At 44.9% G+C, this 18,664-nt stretch overlaps 1 protein-coding gene across 1 annotated transcript in view; it reads left to right on the top strand.

Annotated features, from left to right (window-relative positions):
- The window catches only part of PIEZO1 (piezo type mechanosensitive ion channel component 1), a 190,900-nt gene that overhangs the window by 95,402 nt on the left and 76,834 nt on the right, over positions 1–18,664 (top strand). Inside the window, 2 exon segments of the mRNA XM_040408949.1 lie at positions 12,473–12,644; positions 12,785–12,847. Coding sequence (XP_040264883.1) covers positions 12,473–12,644; positions 12,785–12,847 — 235 coding nt within the window.

Raw genomic sequence — 18,664 nt, 5'->3', positions numbered from 1 at the left:
TGGCGTACAACAAGCGCCACAGCCTTCTCAAACACCAAGACCGGAAGTAGAATACATGGAGTGAACCAGCCACCCTTTTTTTATTTTAAAAATGTACATAGAATATTCACATACAGGCTGGTAATGCGTAATACAAATTATATGATGGTCATGTCCTTTTAACAGAATATCGTGTGAAAATGGAACCTAGTGCAGATGTCTGTATTGCTTAATAATTGATCTCTATCATTAGGATGAAAAAGAACATCCTATATGGTGCATAATATCTAGATATGTCCACATTCATATAGTATGATGAGCACAGAGTCCATGGTCTACGCCTGACCACATTTACCAACACGACTGACCAGTTTTAATCACATTACAGTGGGACATCCTGCTTGAGGTCACAGATGTCACATTACCAGGCCACTTCCCCACGGTCAGCCTTCATTGGTTTCTTCTATGGTCAGCAGTGAGGCTAATGGACATTATCTGCACTAAAAGGAACAAAGGGGGTCATTCGCTATCGGATATACTCCAGTTTTTGCGGAACAGGTGCGGACCCATTAATTTTCAATGGGGCCAGAATGTGCTATCCGCATTTGCGGATCTGCACTTCTGTTCTGCCAAAAAATAGAACATGTCCTATTCTTATCCGCAATTGCAGACAAGAAAAGGCATTTTCTATGAGAGTGCCGGCGATGTGCGGACCGGAAAATGCGGAACGCACATTGCTGGTGTCTGTGTTCTGCAAAACGCATACGGACGTGTGAATGGACCCTAAGGGAATGTGTCGCCTATAAAGGTTTCTTACAGTTAAAGCAGATAATGACGTGTATCCCTTATTTATTTATTTTCTATTTTCTGTACATAGCTATGGGGGCAGCCATCTCGCCTGAGCTGTTGTTGCACCTATACTAAAATGAACTGAGACTAAACAGGTTTTACATAAAAAAAAATATATATGCTTTTATTATAAATACAGATTACATAGATAAAAAAAAGAACATAATACATCAGATAAAGAGCAGACTGCACCTGAGGAGGTGTTCACAAAGTATACATGTAGAGGAAAAATGAAAAATCGTATGGGCTGGCGCAATTTGATAAATGGTGGTATATGTGTGTATTTATATATGTATATGTGTGTGTATGTATGTGTGTATGTATATATATGTGTATATATATGTGTGTGTGTGTATATGTATATATATATATATGTGTATATGTGTGTGTATATATATATATATATATATATATATATATATATATATATATATATATATATATATATATATATATAATATATTACACACACACATATATGTGTGACACTCGGCAATACTAAAGTGCAAGTGCATATTATCTAATCAAGTTATGTCTCCATATCAAATAGCAGTACACCAGTAACATAAATGGGACTACCTGAATCATCCAAATGAATATGCTGGGGAACACACCTATAAAGAGCCTGAACCCAGAAATAACATGAAGTGTGTGTGCAAATACACCACTAAGTGTTTACCTCATACCTAAAGTCACAATGGTATCACATACCCATCATAAGGATATCCACCTCAGGAAAGCCACGTACCCCGACGCGCGTTTCGGCGATGCCTTCCTCTGGGGGCTCTTTATATGTGTGTTCCCCAGCATATTCATTTAGATGATTCAGGTAGTCCCATTTATGTTACTGGTGTACTGCTATTTGATATGGAGACATAACTTGATTAGATAATATGCACTTTAGTATTGCTGGGTGTCACACATATACAGTACAGACCAAAAGTTTGGACACACCTTCTCATTCAAAGAGTTTTCTTTATTTTCATGACTATGAAAATTGTAGATTCACACTGAAGGCATCAAAACTATGAATTAACACCTGTGGAATTATATACATAGCAAACAAGTGTGAAGCAACTGAAAATATGTCATATTCTAGGTTCTTCAAAGTAGCCACCTTTTGCTTTGATTACTGCTTTGCACACTCTTGGCATTCTCTTGATGAGCTTCAAGAGGCAGTCCCCTGAAATGGTTTTCACTTCACAGGTGTGCCCTGTCAGGTTTAATAAGTGGGATTTCTTGCCTTATAAATGGGGTTGGGACCATCAGTGGCGTTGAGGAGAAGTCAGGTGGATACACAGCTGATAGTCCTACTGAATAGACTGTTAGAATTTGTATTATGGCAAGAAAAAAGCAGCTAATAAAGAAAAACGAGTGGCCATCATTACTTTAAGAAATGAAGGTCAGTCAGTCAGCCGAAAAATTGGGAAAACTTTGAAAGTAAGGGCTATTTGACCATGAAGAACAGTGATGGGGTGCTGCGCCAGATGACCTGGCCTCCACAGTCACCGGACCTGAACCCAATCGAGAGGGTTTGGGGTGAGCTGGACCGCAGAGTGAAGGCAAAAGGGCCAACAAGTGCTAAGCATCTCTGGGAACTCCTTCAAGACTGTTGGAAGACCATTTCAGGGGACTACCTCTTGAAGCTCATCAAGAGAATGCCAAGAGTGTGCAAAGCAGTAATCAAAGCAAAAGGTGGCTACTTCGAAGAACCTAGAATATGACATATTTTCAGTTGTTTCACACTTGTTTGTTATGTATATAATTCCACATGTGTTAATTCATAGTTTGGATGCCTTCATAGTCATGGAAATAAAGAAAACTCTTTGAATGAAAAGGTGTGTCCAAACTTTTGGTCTGTACTGTGTATGCCACTGGTATGTGTATTTATAAAATTGGGCCAGTCCATACGATTTTTAGTTTTTCCTCTACATGTATACTTTGTGAACACCTCCTCAGGTGCAGTCCACTCTTTTTATCTGATGTATCATGTTCTCTTTTTTTATCTATGTAATCTGTATTTATAATAAAGCATATATATTTTTTGATGTAAAACCTGATTAGTCTCAGTTCATTTTTGTATAGGTGGATTTATGTACACAGAGTAGGTTTTTTATTAGGGTCTCATTTTATCCTAGTGCCTAACACATTGTTTGCGGGCCTATATGTACTTTATGCTTTGTAGCCTGTGCATACTAATCACTGAGCTGTTGTTGATAGCATTTAAAGATATGCTTTACAGCAGCCACCATGGGCCATAGACCTAATGGACAGGAGCTGACTCACTATGGGAGAGTTTTCCAGGCATGCTGTGTGACATGTTCAGTGGTCATTATGCAGGGAGGGGGAGTACAAAAGCTGTGAAATCGCCTGTCGAGACTATTGGATCCTGCAGTTTCTGCCTGTGATGATGATAAAATTGCTGCTGAAAAGGGATCTGTAAAGATCCGCCAAGCTGCATAGTGATCTGCCGGAGTGATAAATCAAGGTCTCTCGGTTCAAGGATCCTGTTCCTCTCACTTGGTGACAAGTGGTGATAACCAGCACATCGGAGAACAGGAGGCATCGCACAATCATCCCACATGACTTAATCTGGTTTTTGAGGCTTCATGTGGCAAAAAAAACCCATTGCTTTCAGTGTGGCGTTTATTTCCCTCTCACATGACACAGATTGGAGCTAGGTGCTTGAAAATGTTATGTTCTACTTTCTCGATTTGCATAATCGTACGGCTTGTTTTTCTTGGTTTTGCAATTTCATTATTGAGGAGTGTATGTTTAACATGAAATTTTATTTAAACGATGGGTCATTTCCTGACGATGCATTCCCTTTAATTATTGCACTAGTCAATAGTTACTCATTTAGTCACAAACAAATGTGAACCTTTAGTAGTTCTGACCATATAAAACTGCTTACAGCACTAGGTAGAGGTTGGGGAGAGCAGGGCAAACATATCTTTTTGTAAAGCTTTAATTATCTCAGTAGTGTGAATATGAACTTTTATTCTGCCTGGCACTGCTCCTGCACATGCCCTGTAGGCTGGAGCCTCCCTGCATTGAGCTGCCGCACAACCCCTCGCCTCTCCTGTAAGTGACAGCTTTAGTGGTTTCTTGGTTGGATGCTACAACTGTTGAGAGGCGCTGTGAGGCTGCTGAGTGCAGAGAGCACCTCACCTCCAGTGCACCTGCAGGAGCAGAATCCAGCAGAATAAAAGTTCATGTTCACACTACTCTTAATAGTAAAAATTCCACAAAGGGTTTGTTCACCTTGCTGTCCCCACTCTCTACCTAGTACTCCAAACTGCAGACAGATTCCCTTCAATTTACCCTTACACATTAGATAGCTGTCCTCCAAATCATTTTTCAACCAACTGTTAAGCCCCTTTCCCCGTACATTCAGCTTGGCCAGGGTGTGTATGTATTCTCTACAGAGGATCAGGCCATGTTGAAGTCCAATAACCTGATCCTTCTTTCCTCCGACATCTGCTGTTGGGGAAAAGTAGGGGGCGTCTGTCCACACAATAGATGATCTGTCTTCGTCACTGCAACCTTAAAAACAGCATGTTTGCTGGTCTTCGTTTTGTTTTGTATAAGAATCTGTTCTAAGACACCTTCCTAGAATCCCTTTTGTGGATATATAAAATCATGCCTTTTACATGCAATCATTCCCGCTGATGTCAGATGTGGGGAAACAGACTCAAGAACTGATAATCGTCATTGAATTTTTGCTTTCCGCCTGTTCCACAGATGTCATTTTCTCGTCAGACGGCCCTGCTGTAAAGCTTCATGTTCAGTGGGAAGCCCAGCTCTGTTCTCTCACCAGTGGCCTAATTGCCGTCTGCTGTACTCTATCACATGCACTAATTCACTACTCTGGGAATATTCTGTCCAGATGTCACATATCACACATTCTGCTGATCGCACTTGCATTCACAGTGAACCTTAAGAAAAAAAAGTTGTGAAAGAATCAAAACTTGTATTTTAGAGCAACCCCATAACCCTGCTTTCCTTCCTACCACCAATTTCAGAGCAACCCCATAACCCTGCTTTCCTTCCCACCACCAATTTCAGAGCAACCCCATAACCCTGCTTTCCTTCCTACCACCAATTTCAGAGCAACCCCATAACCCTGCTTTCCTTCCCACCACCAATTTCAGAGCAAAACCCCATAACCCTGCTTACCTTCCTACCACCAATTTCAGAGCAACCCCATAACCCTGCTTTCCTTCCTACCACCAATTTCAGAGCAAAACCCCGTAACCCTGCTTACCTTCCCACCACAAATTAAAAATTAAAGTGGTACTTGCCTAATGCTCCTATTCTGATGCTTCCTAGGTTCCCTGCCGGTCTCTCCTTGGTCTTTCTCATGACTCATGAAATGATCTCTTGGTCAAGCATTGGGTGAGGCTGCGGCACCCTAATCAATCAACTGTGGTCCATGAGCGCCTTTTCTTAGGCCAGTGACGACATGTCCATCAATTGCATCCTCCAGTGAATTGTGCTGAGCTGCAATACCAAGCACAGACACTATACAATGGAGGGCGCTGTGCTTGGTAAGCCGTGAGGAGGCAGTGGTGCTCACCAAAGCGCCGCAGCCTCTTCAAACTGCTGATTGTGGGGGTGCCAGTCGTCAGACCCCCACTGATCAGATATCCTGAGGATAGGTCATCCCTAGTAAACACTCGGACAACCCCTTTAACAACGAAGTTTTGACAGCCGTCAGCTACCACCAGGGGGGCTTAGTATCTTATTGAAGATAGGTTTATTATTGATCTCCATAGCAGCTGTCTTAACTTGTCTTCAGTAAGCTCCCCCTGGTGGTCACTGCAGGCAGCTAGAATTTAATTATTGTAATTCTGTGTGTAGTGTATTTGGAGCTGTGTATGAACAAGAAAAAAAATGAAAAAGCTTCATCGCCAGTAAAAATACATTACAGAATTACTCGGCACCGCCACGCAAAGCGGACATAAAAAAAAAAAATTGGCAAAGTTCTTAGACCGTTTGTATGCTCAGCAATGGAACTATTAATTAGACTTCATTCAGCTGCTGATTAAAGGAACATCTCTGCAGATTTCATAGCTTTGAAGATAGGATTTCAGGAAGTTACGGTAACTTTTAGAACCATTTCAAAGAGTGAAAATTTAATTTTGGTAGTAGAAATACCCCCAAGACGTAATTCATCAGGCCAATTAGTAAAGCCTTATGGAAAAAGAGGAGGTGGAATCCCTAGTTATTAGGAGAGTTCCAGTCATGATCGTGTATCTGTCCTGTAGAATTAGAGTGGAAAAACTCGCCTCGTCACACACTGGTGTAATGTCAACAGGATGGCATAACTCAGTCCACATAGTAACATCACACGTACTTGCTGTAAAGGGGTAGTAGTCACGCAAGCCATGCAGCGCCCCGGGCCTGTGATCTTATGTAAACGAATACTAAAATACAGACTGCCTTATACAATCCCAGAAATATGTGGACTTCTTTCCATGCCATGATTGAAGTGCAAAGTTTGTAAACTGCTTATGTTGGGTTTCTTGCAAACTAATGGGAGCACTGGCCAGAATTCAACAAGTGAAAGAAATAGAGGCACTAGATCAAGAAAGTGCCACGTGTATGGGTCCTTCTACTTAGCCCGATGCAGGCCATAACGAGCGCCAAATAGCGATCTAACAAGTTGAATGTCAATTTAAAGGGTCTGTGCACGGCCAATGCAAGCTGCATGATTGATTTGTTACTACGATCGTTCTTTCCCTGTACAGTTTACATATTGTCAGTGACACATGCCCTATTTAAAAAAAATTTGGGGCATTTTCAGTAAAGATCTGATCAGTAGAAAAAAAAACAGGGCCAAGAACGAATGTTTTGTGGGGTATATAGTTTTGCAGATAATGGAATCGATATTCCTACAAACATTGGTTCCCGATCACCGTCCTCTGTAATAGGGCTTTGAAGCGGTTGGCCATTTTGCTGCTAAATTACAGTAATGCCATACATTAGCATGTGATGGCACTAGCAGCTGTTGGCCTCTGGGCTTACCTTAGCCCACATGGAGGTGCCCACCTTCAGTGTCCAGAATAGCTGTGTAAGCACCTGCTCTCATCCATACCATTTCTAGCCCACATGGAGGGGCCCACCTTCAGTGTCCAGAATAGCGGTGTAAGCAACTGCTCTCATCCATACCATTTCTAGCCCACATGGAGGTGCCCACCTTTAGTGTCCAGAGTAGCGGTGTAAGCAACTGCTGCCATCCATACCATTTCTAGCCCACATGGAAGTGCCCACCTTCAGTGTCCAGAGTAGCGGTGTAAGCAACTGCTGCCATCCATACCATTTCTAGCCCACATGGAAGTGCCCACCTTTAGTGTCCAGAGTAGCGGTGTAAGCAACTGCTGCCATCCATACCATTTCTAGCCCACATGGAAGTGCCCACCTTCAGTGTCCAGAGTAGCGGTGTAAGCAACTGCTGCCGTCCATACCATTTCTAGCCCACATGGAAGTGCCCACCTTCAGTGTCCAGAGTAGCGGTGTAAGCAACTGCTGCCGTCCATACCATTTCTAGCCCACATGGAAGTGCCCACCTTTAGTGTCCAGAGTAGCAGTGTAAGCAACTGCTGCCGTCCATACCATTTCTAGCCCACATGGAAGTGCCCACCTTCAGTGTCCAGAGTAGAGGTGTAAGCAACTGCTGCCGTCCATACCATTTCTAGCCCACATGGAGGTGCCCACCTTCAGTGTCCAGAGTAGAGGTGTAAGCAACTGCTGCCGTCCATACCATTTCTAGCCCACATGGAAGTGCCCACCTTCAGTGTCCAGAGTAGCAGTGTAAGCAACTGCTGCCGTCCATACCATTTCTAGCCCACAGTGAGGTGCCCACCTTTGGTGGGCAGAGTAGCGGTGTAAGCAACTGCTGCCGTCCATACCATTTCTAGCCCACATGGAAGTGCCCACCTTTAGTGTCCAGAATAGCGGTGTAAGCAACTGCTGCCATCCATACCATTTCTAGCCCACATGGAGGGGCTCGCCTTCGGTGTGCAGAGTAGCGGTGTAAACTGCTGCCGTCCATACCATTTCTAGCCCACATGGAGGGGCTCGCCTTTAGTGTCCAGAGTAGCGGTGTAAACTGCTGCCGTCCATACCATTTCTAGCCCACATGGAGGGGCTCGCCTTCGGTGTGCAGAGTAGCGGTGTAAACTGCTGCCGTCCATACCATTTCTAGCCCACACGTGGAGGTGCCCACCTTCGGTGTGCAGAGTAGCGGTGTACACAATTGCTGCTGTCCATACTGTTAATAAGATGGCGCTTGTGTTCTTGTACTGCACTGAAAGCAGTCAGCGCAGACACAGGACATCACGGAAGTGCTGGACGTCCTGTGTGTGCCACGGCTGATGGCTTACAGAGCAGGTGCAGTACAAGAAGAAAAGTACCATCTTGGAAACAGTATGGATGCCAAGGAGGGGCACACCTCTATGCAGACTAAAGTAGTCCTAAGGCCAATTAGCAGCGGCCAATATCATCACAAGCTTTTGTATGTCGTGTATGTAAAGCGGGCAACCCCATTAAGGGTCCTTTTTACACAGCCTGATGCGGGTCCATAATAAGTGGTGATCGGCAGTATATCAAGTAGATCTGCACTCGTATAAACGGCCTTCACATGGGCAAGTGCCAACTGCGTGGGCATTAAACAATCATTAGTACGGTCGTGCACTTTGCATATTGTCAGCAGCACATCCCCGGTTTACACAGGGAACATGTAATCAGATCCAATCAGCTGACAAATACATGGAGAGGGGCATGCCACTTTTGGGACCTCCATATTTCAGCAAGAGCAGAACGCCTCTCCATTCAGGTGGACCTGGTCTGTTCATGTAGTACATAGAATTGTTTTTTATGTCCCGTGCCAAGGGGTTTAGTTACGTGTTGTGTCTATGGAGAATATGTGAAAGAAATTGAAAAATGAAGCCAGGAATGTGCCCTAATAAAAAGTTTTATTTTTGACATGCTTTCAGAAAACAGTCAGTAAAATCTATGTCTATAAATATTTCTGCACCCAATGAAAATTACTTATACATGTATGATTATTGGTGCCAGCGGGAGGTTCGGGGCCTGGCTTGGACCTCAACTCTGTTATCTAGGCATTTGTAGCACAGTGTATGGTTGTGTTATTACGGTAGAACACTGTATTCAATGTTTATTTAGGCACATTAGAGCAGTGTTTCCCAACCAGTGTGCCTCCAGCTGTTGCAAAACTACAACTCCCAGCATGCCCGCAAAGCCAAAGGCTGTCCGGGCATGCTGGGATTTGTAGTTTTGCAACAGCTGGAGGCACACTGGTTGGGAAACACTGCATTAAAGCACTATCACTTGCACTTTTGCTGTATTTATGGTTTTAGTATCTGGCCGCTGCGCTGTGGTAGTAGTAGTATCTGGCCGCTGCGCTGTGGTAGTAGTAGTATCTGGCCGCTGCGCTGTGGTAGTAGTAGTATCTGGCCGCTGCGCTGTGGTAGTAGTAGTATCTGGCCGCTGCGCTGTGGTAGTAGTAGTATCTGGCCGCTGTGCGGTAATAGAAGTATCTGGCCGCTGTGCGGTAGTAGTAGTATCTGGCCGCTACGTGGTGGTAGTAGTAGTATCTGGCCGCTGCGTGGTGGTAGTAGTAGTATCTGGCCGCTGCGCTGTGGTAGTAGTAGTATCTGGCCGCTGTGCGGTAATAGAAGTATCTGGCCGCTGTGCGGTAGTAGTAGTATCTGGCCGCTACGTGGTGGTAGTAGTAGTATCTGGCCGCTGCGCTGTGGTAGTAGTAGTATCTGGCCGCTGCGCTGTGGTAGTAGTAGTATCTGGCCGCTGCGCTGTGGTAGTAGTAGTATCTGGCCGCTGCGCTGTGGTAGTAGTAGTATCTGGCCGCTGTGCGGTAATAGAAGTATCTGGCCGCTGTGCGGTAGTAGTAGTATCTGGCCGCTACGTGGTGGTAGTAGTAGTATCTGGCCGCTGCGTGGTGGTAGTAGTAGTATCTGGCCGCTGCGTGGTGGTAGTAGTAGTATCTGGCCACTGCGCGGTAGTAGTATCTGGCCGCTGCGCGGTAGTAGTATCTGGCCGCTGCGTGGTAGTAGTATCTGGCCGCTGCGTGGTGGTAGTAGTATCTGGCCGCTGCGTGGTGGTAGTAGTATCTGGCCGCTGCGTGGTAGTAGTATCTGGCCGCTGCGTGGTAGTAGTATCTGGCCGCTGCGTGGTAGTAGTATCTGGCCGCTGCGTGGTAGTAGTATCTGGCCGCTGCGTGGTAGTAGTATCTGGCCGCTGCGTGGTAGTAGTATCTGGCCGCTGCTTGGTAGTAGTATCTGGCCGCTGCGTGGTAGTAGTATCTGGCCGCTGCGTGGTAGTAGTATCTGGCCGCTGCGTGGTAGTAGTATCTGGCCGCTGCGTGGTAGTAGTATCTGGCCGCTGTGTGGTGGTAGTAGTATCTGGCCGCTGTGTGGTGGTAGTAGTATCTGGCCGCTGTGTGGTGGTAGTAGTAGTAGTATCTGGCCACTGCGTGGTAGTAGTATCTGGCCGCTGCATGGTAGTAGTAGTAGTAGTATCTTGCCGCTGTGTGGTAGTAGTATCTGGCCGCTGTGTGGTAGTAGTATCTGGCCGCTGTGTGGTGGTGGTAGTAGTAGTAGTATCTGGCCACTGCGTGGTAGTAGTAGTAGTATCTGGCCGCTGCGTGGTAGTAGTATCTGGCCGCTGTGTGGTAGTAGTAGTAGTATCTGGCCGCTGCGTGGTAGTAGTATCTGGCCGCTGTGTGGTAGTAGTATCTGGCCGCTGTGTGGTAGTAGTAGTAGTATCTGGCCGCTGTGTGGTAGTAGTAGTAGTATCTGGCCGCTGTGTGGTAGTAGTATCTGGCCGCTGTGTGGTAGTAGTATCTGGCCGCTGTGTGGTAGTAGTATCTGGCCGCTGTGTGGTAGTAGTAGTAGTATCTGGCCGCTGTGTGGTAGTAGTATCTGGCCGCTGTGTGGTAGTAGTATCTGGCCGCTGTGTGGTAGTAGTATAGTAATCTTCCCGATCCAATTTTCCTAAATCTTCACAAACCTCTCGTATTCTTCAGTGGTGGGCCATGTGACCTTTTCATACGATTGAATCATTACCTATTTGTACAGTTTTAGTTTATTTTATAAATGCGTGTTCTGTGGTCAGAAGATGCATTTCCTTCAGCAGCTTTCCTAATCCTACAGATGTCTTCGAGACGCTGTCCTGTGCAGGTTTATAGAGGAGAGAGTCTGGGACCTGTACATGGCACAGCCGCCTGGCAGGGATCCAAGAGTCCATATATCACTAATGAGAATAGCTCCAATACTGCTAAGTGCTGTATTTAATCTGTCAAAAGTTGTAATGCATATGTATGAAGTGAGCGAACCCAGGGCAGGAGTGGATGCTACTACTGCAGTATATGCCTGACATACAGGAGCCTACAGTAGCTGCTTTCATTACATTATATGACATGGCTCCTGAGTTGCGTTGCCGGAAAACGTGTAGCACATACCATATCGGCAGACCTACCTGCAAGGACAAAATCTCTTTGTTCCCAAGGCTGGTGTCTTAAAATTGCCGTGATCCCTGGTAGCAGTAGAAGTGTATATGTATGTACTGTAAATTGCACCCGCTCCCCCTTCAATTGTTGTCCTAATCAGCGAGCCAACCCCCCATCAACATATGTGACGTTGATGACCTTCACACAGGTATCTTTTGAAAGTTATCATGGCAGGCATATTAAAGGATGGCATAAATCACTGCATACGGTCCATCAACCAGGAATTTCTCATTTTATTGTGTTTTTCCAGTGAAATGACCATTGTTATATGCAGAAGTGAGAGTCCTTTCACACTTGTGTTAAACTTTTCCGGTATTGAGTTCCGTCCTCGGAATGGACAGCAATCCGTTTAATATGCATCAGGATGTCTTCAGTTCAGTCACTGTACGGTTTTTGGACGGAGAAAATACAGCAGCATGCGGATCCGGTATTGCAATGCATTTGTGAGACTGATCCGTCTACAAATGGTGTCCGGAACTGCCTGCCGGAATCCAAAAACGCAAGTGTGAAAGTACCCTTACTGCAGTCATGACGTTCCCTCGTTGCCATATTTAATTACAGTCACTGCTGAGGCTGAACAGATGAGGGAAAAATGAGTTATGACATTGGTTTGGGAGCTGATGTCTTTACTGCTCTCTCCCTGGGGCTCGACACGTTTAGCTGCCAGCGTGAGGTTTATTACAAGTGCACAGATTTTGTAGATTCTGAAGAACCCAAAGGCTCTGTACACACGGTTGTATTACCTCTCTGTGCATGTACTTGGTGCCAACGACACTTTGGGAAAGGCTTGCTGATCTTCAGGATGGGATCGGATGCAATCGTTGGCACTGAATATACGGCTTCTACTCAGAGCCCCAAGGAGTCCATAGGTATTAGATGACTAGCTCTTGACCCAGCTCATTTTTGGCCAATGATCTTCATATCGCTGTCAACACAATCCTAGATCTGTGCATCTCCCTCCTGCTCACATGCATGCTTATGGAAATACCTACCTCTATTTGGCCATGGTTTCTCTAATGGCCAAGTACTTTACTGATGAGGATATTTTTCCTCAACTATTCTGGTTGATATGTTCTTTGTGTTTCATTGCAGACTTTTTGGTCTGAAAGACATAATTGTCCACTCCAATTGCACGGGCAGCGTCGACGACCTCGTTCTTAACCAGAATCATGACTGGCCAGTATATGTCAATCCAGGAATATTGCTTCTCCTGTACTATTCACTAATCTACCTACTGAAACTCAAGAACCCCAGCACAGAAAAGGTAGGTGGCCAGAAAGGTTGTATAAATATTGTGGTAATTTATAGTCCAAGGGTGGGTTCAGACATGGCGTGTGCACCAGATATCTGCAATCTGCCTTGCCTGAACTTGGCCTAATATTGACAACACCTTGTATTCTTCAGAAGGTGGATGGAAGGGACTCCAAGAAGTCTGGACAGGAAGATCTGGAAATGGAGGAGACAAAGGTGAGATTAGTGATTACACAGGCACATATGATGCTGGATATTGATTGATCTACATGATATATCACCATGAAGGAGAGCATGCTCTTGTCCGGGGATAGGAAAATAGTGTCTTTCTTTTTTAAATGTTTATTATTTTCCAGTGAATCAACATGTAAGAAAACATATTAACATAGGCATGTATATGAAAAACTTAGCATCGAAAAATACTGTTCAGGTACATATGGTTTAGGGACCATAACACTACCTCAGAATCCATCATGGCAGAGGGAGAATGACATGCTGAAGGAAAGGATATAAGATAGTCCTCTAAATCGACAGTCTGTGTTTATCAACCATGGGTCCCATATCATAGTATATTTGTTATGTGTTCTCAACTCCAAATGCTAGAGTTCTTCCAACCTAGCCAGGTCGTCAATCTTATCAAGCCAAAGTGAGATAGAGATGGAGGGAGGGGTGCCAGACCTCCAATTTGAAGCGATCAGCAGTCTGGTGGCAGCCAGCAAGACCTTCAACAGAGACTGTCTTAGATTTGTAATGGTTCCTGGTAGTAAGGTTAAGAGAGCCATCTTGGGGCATACAGGTAAGCAAGAGCTATCAGACCCCCGAAATAGTATTTACTATCCTGAAGACAGATTTCCAGTAGTTTGGTAAGTATAGGGCATGACCACCAAATATGTAAGTAGGTGCCTCTATCGGATTGACATCTCCAACATAGGTCCGATGCAGAGCCATACATCATACTCACTCTTACTGGGGTCTAATACCACCTAGTGAGAACTTTATAGGCATTTTCTTGCATAGTGACGCATCTAGAGATGGTCTTGGGGGTCTACGGTCTGAATCTCTTTATCTGAAAATGTCACCTCCAAATCTCTTTCCCATTCCTTTACAAAGTAAAGAGAGGTTGGGGATTCTATGGTCACCAGATTTCGGCAAATCGTGGAAATAATTTTAGAAGGATACTGAGTCTGAGACAGTAGTTTCTCAAACCAAGTAAGTGCAAGATTCTGTCGGTTTCTTGTTGGAGCTTTACTGGTGGCAGATCTCAGGCATACATATTGTAGGTGATTAAAATAAATTAATTAACTGAAATTTGGATATAGGGAAATAGTGTTTTGATGTAAACCAGCCAGATGCATGCAACATATACTCTTATTTGGCATTAGTTTTCTGGACATTGGATAACAGATAAGGGTCCTGGGCAAGGAACTCTGCCTACTTTCTCAGAATTGCAGAATTGTACAGCATTGGAGTTTTCTAAACCAGGCAACCCCTTTTGAGTGAGTACGTTATTTTCATATGGCCTACTCAACCTGCGGCCCTCCAGCTGTTGTAAAACTACAACTCCCACAATGCCCTGCTGTAGGCTGATAGCTGTAGGCTGTTTGGGCATGCTGGGAGTTGTAGTTTTGCAACAGCTGGAGGGCCGCAGGTTGAGCATGCCTGGCCTAGAAGATAATTCTTAGTTAATATACACTGGTTCCTAATCGGGGTCCTCATCTCTTGGCCAGAATGGTGAATGATTCCAAAAGGTGTCTCTTGGTTTGGAGGACCAGTCCTGATATGCATTTGAATGGGCAGTGTGTTATGCTTCATCTCTCCTGTGGTGGCGCTGCAGTGAAAGTAAACATTACCATTTCACTCGCGAAACCTTGAGAAAGTTGCAAGCGGTAGTAGTGGAGGCGGAGGAAAGGTTTGTGGTTGCTCCTGACAGGGCAAGTGAGGACTCCCTTATAGCAGCTCAGGCGGGATTGAAGCAGCATTTAATGAAAACGGCAGAAAATCGTAGGTTTTTTGTAAAACAAAAATACTTTGAGGCGGGGGAAAGTTCTGGCAGGCTACTGGCAAGGGTTATTAGAGCCCAGGAGGGACCGTCCAAAATCTTATCTATTCAGAGGGCTGATGGTTCTCTGGCCACGGCAGATGAGGAGATTCTGTCAGTTTTCCACACTTACTATGAATCCCTGTATAGGACTAAATTAAAGGTGGATTCTACTAATATAGCTGAGTATCTTACAGAGATTGAGGTTCCGAGACTATCCGCGACGTGTGCAGCAGGGCTAGAAGGTCCTTTAACACTCAAGGAGATGGAATTAGCTTTACAATCATTTCCCAATGAGAAAGCTCCAGGGGTAGACGGTTTACCGATGGAATTTTTTAAAAAGTATAGTAGTGTCTTAATGCCCCACTTAATGTCAGTCTTTACTGAATCCCTTCAAACAGGAAACCTTCCCGCTTCTATGAAAGAGGCTATTGTAGTGGTACTGCCCAAACCCGGTAAGGATCCCAAATCCCCTGACTCGTACAGACCAATTTCACTGTTAACCTCTGATATTAAGATTCTGGCGAAGGTTTTAGCGAATCGTCTGCAGTCTGTCATTTCCACTATTATTCATAGTGATCAGGCGGGTTTCATGCCGGACAAATCTACTTCGGTGAATCTAAGACGCCTTTTTCTTAATACTCAGAGAAGAGATGAGTCTGTCGGAGGGCGTGTCATCCTCTCACTGGATGCGGCTAAAGCCTTTGATAGTGTTGAATGGTGTTATCTATGGGAGGTGTTGCGAGTCATGGGGTTTGGGAAGACCTTTATCTCCTGGGTTCGATTGTTATATAATGGCCCCACTGCTAGGATACGGGCGAATGGGGGAACGTCGGATTCGTTCAGTCTGGGTAGAGGGACTCGTCAGGGGTGCCCATTGTCTCCCCTTCTGTTCGCTATCGCGATTGAGCCGCTTGCCTGCGTATTGCGCTCATCTGACAAGATTGTGGGATTTCCCTGCGGGACTTGGGAGGAGAGGGTGTCCCTTTACGCTGATGACATGTTAATATATTTGGGCAACGTGGAACAGTCATTAGGTCCTGTCATGGCACTTATACGGGAGTTTGGGGATAGGTCTGGTCTCCGTATCAATTGGGACAAATCTACTCTCCTACCGATGGATGAATCTGCTGTAACTCTTGTCCCGAATTCTTGTCCATTGCAGATTGTGCATCAGGTCAAATATCTGGGGATAGTGGTTACAGCACATCCTAACAGTTATATTAAACTGAATGTTGAGCCGCTAATAATCGCAATGCTGGATAAAATCAAGGCATGGTGCAAGCTACCGCTATCTGAAATTGGGAGGAGTAACCTTCTTAAAATGATTCTCATGCCCAAACTCATGTATATATTACATAATTCCCCGGTATGGATTCCTCGCAGAATATTCATAAGGATTGATAGGTTGTTTAGAGATTTGATTTGGCGCCATAAAAAAGCACGGATTGGGCTGGACACTCTGCAGAGGGGAAAAGAGGAGGGAGGTCTAGCAGTACCGAATGCATGGTTGTACTACATCTCGGCCCAGCTGCAACAGTTGAGGGGATGGGGGAGAACTCCTGGAGATGTTGCCTCGGCCAGATTGGTGGCACATATTATTGGGCACAGTTCTCCGGTGGCTCTATTGGAAAATAGCGGAATTGTAGGTAAGCTGTCGGGGCACCCCACACTTTTTATGATGTATAAGGTTTGGCAAAAAAGCAGAGCGCTGTTATCAGTACAGGGGTTTACACAGTTTTCTCCTATCTGGAGGAATCCGCACCTTCCTGAAATATTCCAGTTAGATGGCTTTTCACCCTGGGAGCGCAAAGGAGTGAGATATCTATGTCAACTTCAGAGTGCTGCTGTTTTCAAGTCCTTTGAACAGCTGAGAAATGAATTTGGTCTCCCGCATTCGGCCTTCTATCAATTTTTACAACTTCGTCATGCCTTTCAGACACAGGCTAAATCTGTGTCGTTGAAATGCACTGTGGTCCCGTTGTTTCAGCAACTCCTCACAAACAGCTCCTCGAGCGGTCTGATATCCTCTATCTATAGGAACTTGTATGTGAAGTCATTGAAGCAAGGGGTCTTAGCAGTCAAATCTAAATGGGAAAGGGAGGTCGGGCCGATCTCAGAAGAGCAGTGGAAATCGCTTTTGCAGCTCACTCCACAATTGTCAGTTTGCGAGGGGCAGCGTATGTCCCAGTTGTTTTTAATACACCGGGTGTATAGGACGCCAGAGTTTTTATGTCGGATAGGTGTTCGGGCAGGTGCGGATTGTCCTAGATGTGGCAGGAGTCCTGCATCCTTGTTACACATGTTCTGGGATTGTGCGGAGCTCAGGAACTTTTGGTCCGCGGTTTTAGCCCTAATAAAAGACGCATATAATATTGCAGTCCCGCCTGGTCCGAGAGCGTGTGTGGTCGGGATATTAGACATCAAAAATCGTCATCATCGTTTGGGAGTACAGCGTCTACTATTTCAAGCTAGGAAACTCATAGCTAGATTTTGGCTTAGACCTCAATCTCCAACTAGGGGAGAATTCCTCAATAGAATGTCAGAGATATTACGCTTAGAGAAAAGTGTGTATGTTAAAAGAAACTGTGCTGGGAAGTATGACAAAATATGGGATAACTGGGAGAAATGCAGGCTACAGTGTCCGGTTTAGCCTTTCCTCGAAGTGGGACTACGGGGTAGGAAGAGGCGCAGTATTGGTTTGGGTAGGCTATCTCCTCTATCCTAATTTACTCTGGATGTATGCTGTATGAAGGTGTGTAGTACTATGCAGGTCGGGTGTGCAGAGGTCTGATACACAGACAGGAGGTGTACACCAATGGATGTGCCTTTGACATGTTAAAAAGATGTCCAATCTTGGAGTTTGGACCCGCTCCATCGCTTGGGTAGGGGGGGGGGGGGGGGGCCGGGCTTTAGTTGGGTAGGGAGGGTGGGTTTCCTGTTGATAAATTATTGAATGGGAAATGTGGTTCTGTACCAGATATACTTTGTAACCAGAATACGTGATTTTATGTGCTTCTTGTATCATGGTTTATGTTACTTGTGATACTTATGTAAGTAACTATCTGTCCGATCGTGTAATGCTATGGTATTTTTGTCATCTACTGTTGCATATATGCTATACAGACTGTCTTCCTTTGTTTTGTTATGATTTTTTGAAAAACCAAATAAAAATTATCTGATTCAAAAAAAAAAACATTACCATTTCCCCCGTTAATTACAGCTGACTACTGAGCACTTCAGCAGGGGGGATAGCTTGTGATACATTAGTTGTCAAAGGAACCTTGTAAGAAGGTTAAAAAAGACATAGACTTAAAGGGCATCTGTCAGCAGATACCTGTGCACTTGGCAGCTGAAGGCATCTGTGTTGATGCCATGTTCATATGTGTCCGCATTGCTGAAAAATGAAGTTTTAATATATGCAAATGAGCAGTGAAGAAGAGAACTGCTGATGAGCCTCTTTCATGTACTGCTCCTGTGCCGGATTCAGTAGAAGTCAGGGCCAGGCATGATCACATTTACACTGCCTGGTCCTGTCAATCAAAGAGCAGAGGGTGTGGCAGTTGCAGAGAGAGCAGAGTCTCTAGGTGTAATGGCAACGCCCCCGTTGCTCCTAGAGGCTCATTTGCATATATTAAAACATCATGTTTCTCAGCAATGCGGGAACATATGAACATGGGAGCAACATAGATGCCTTCAGCTGCCAAGCGCACATGTAACAGGCCAGCCGGTGTCATAGGTACAAAGCTGCTGACAGATGTGTCCTTTGAAGGGATTGTCTTATCTTGCCGTTACTAAGGCGAGACACTGGCCGTTACAGTAGCTCCCATTGCGGTGCACAGGAGCTACAGAAATAGTGTGATACAGTAAGCTATGCTGTTTCTCCAACTCGGAACCAGTATAGATTGCTGAGCTATGCCATTTCCATGTGTCCTAAGCACTGCAATGACTGAGCTCTGCTGTTTCCCAGCCAGCTGGTGGTCGGGCTGTGTCTC

The sequence above is a fragment of the Bufo bufo genome, chromosome 10 (assembly GCF_905171765.1).
Source record: "Bufo bufo chromosome 10, aBufBuf1.1, whole genome shotgun sequence".
Lineage (NCBI taxonomy): Eukaryota > Metazoa > Chordata > Amphibia > Anura > Bufonidae > Bufo > Bufo bufo.
This window is presented reverse-complemented; position numbering and strand designations above follow the sequence as displayed.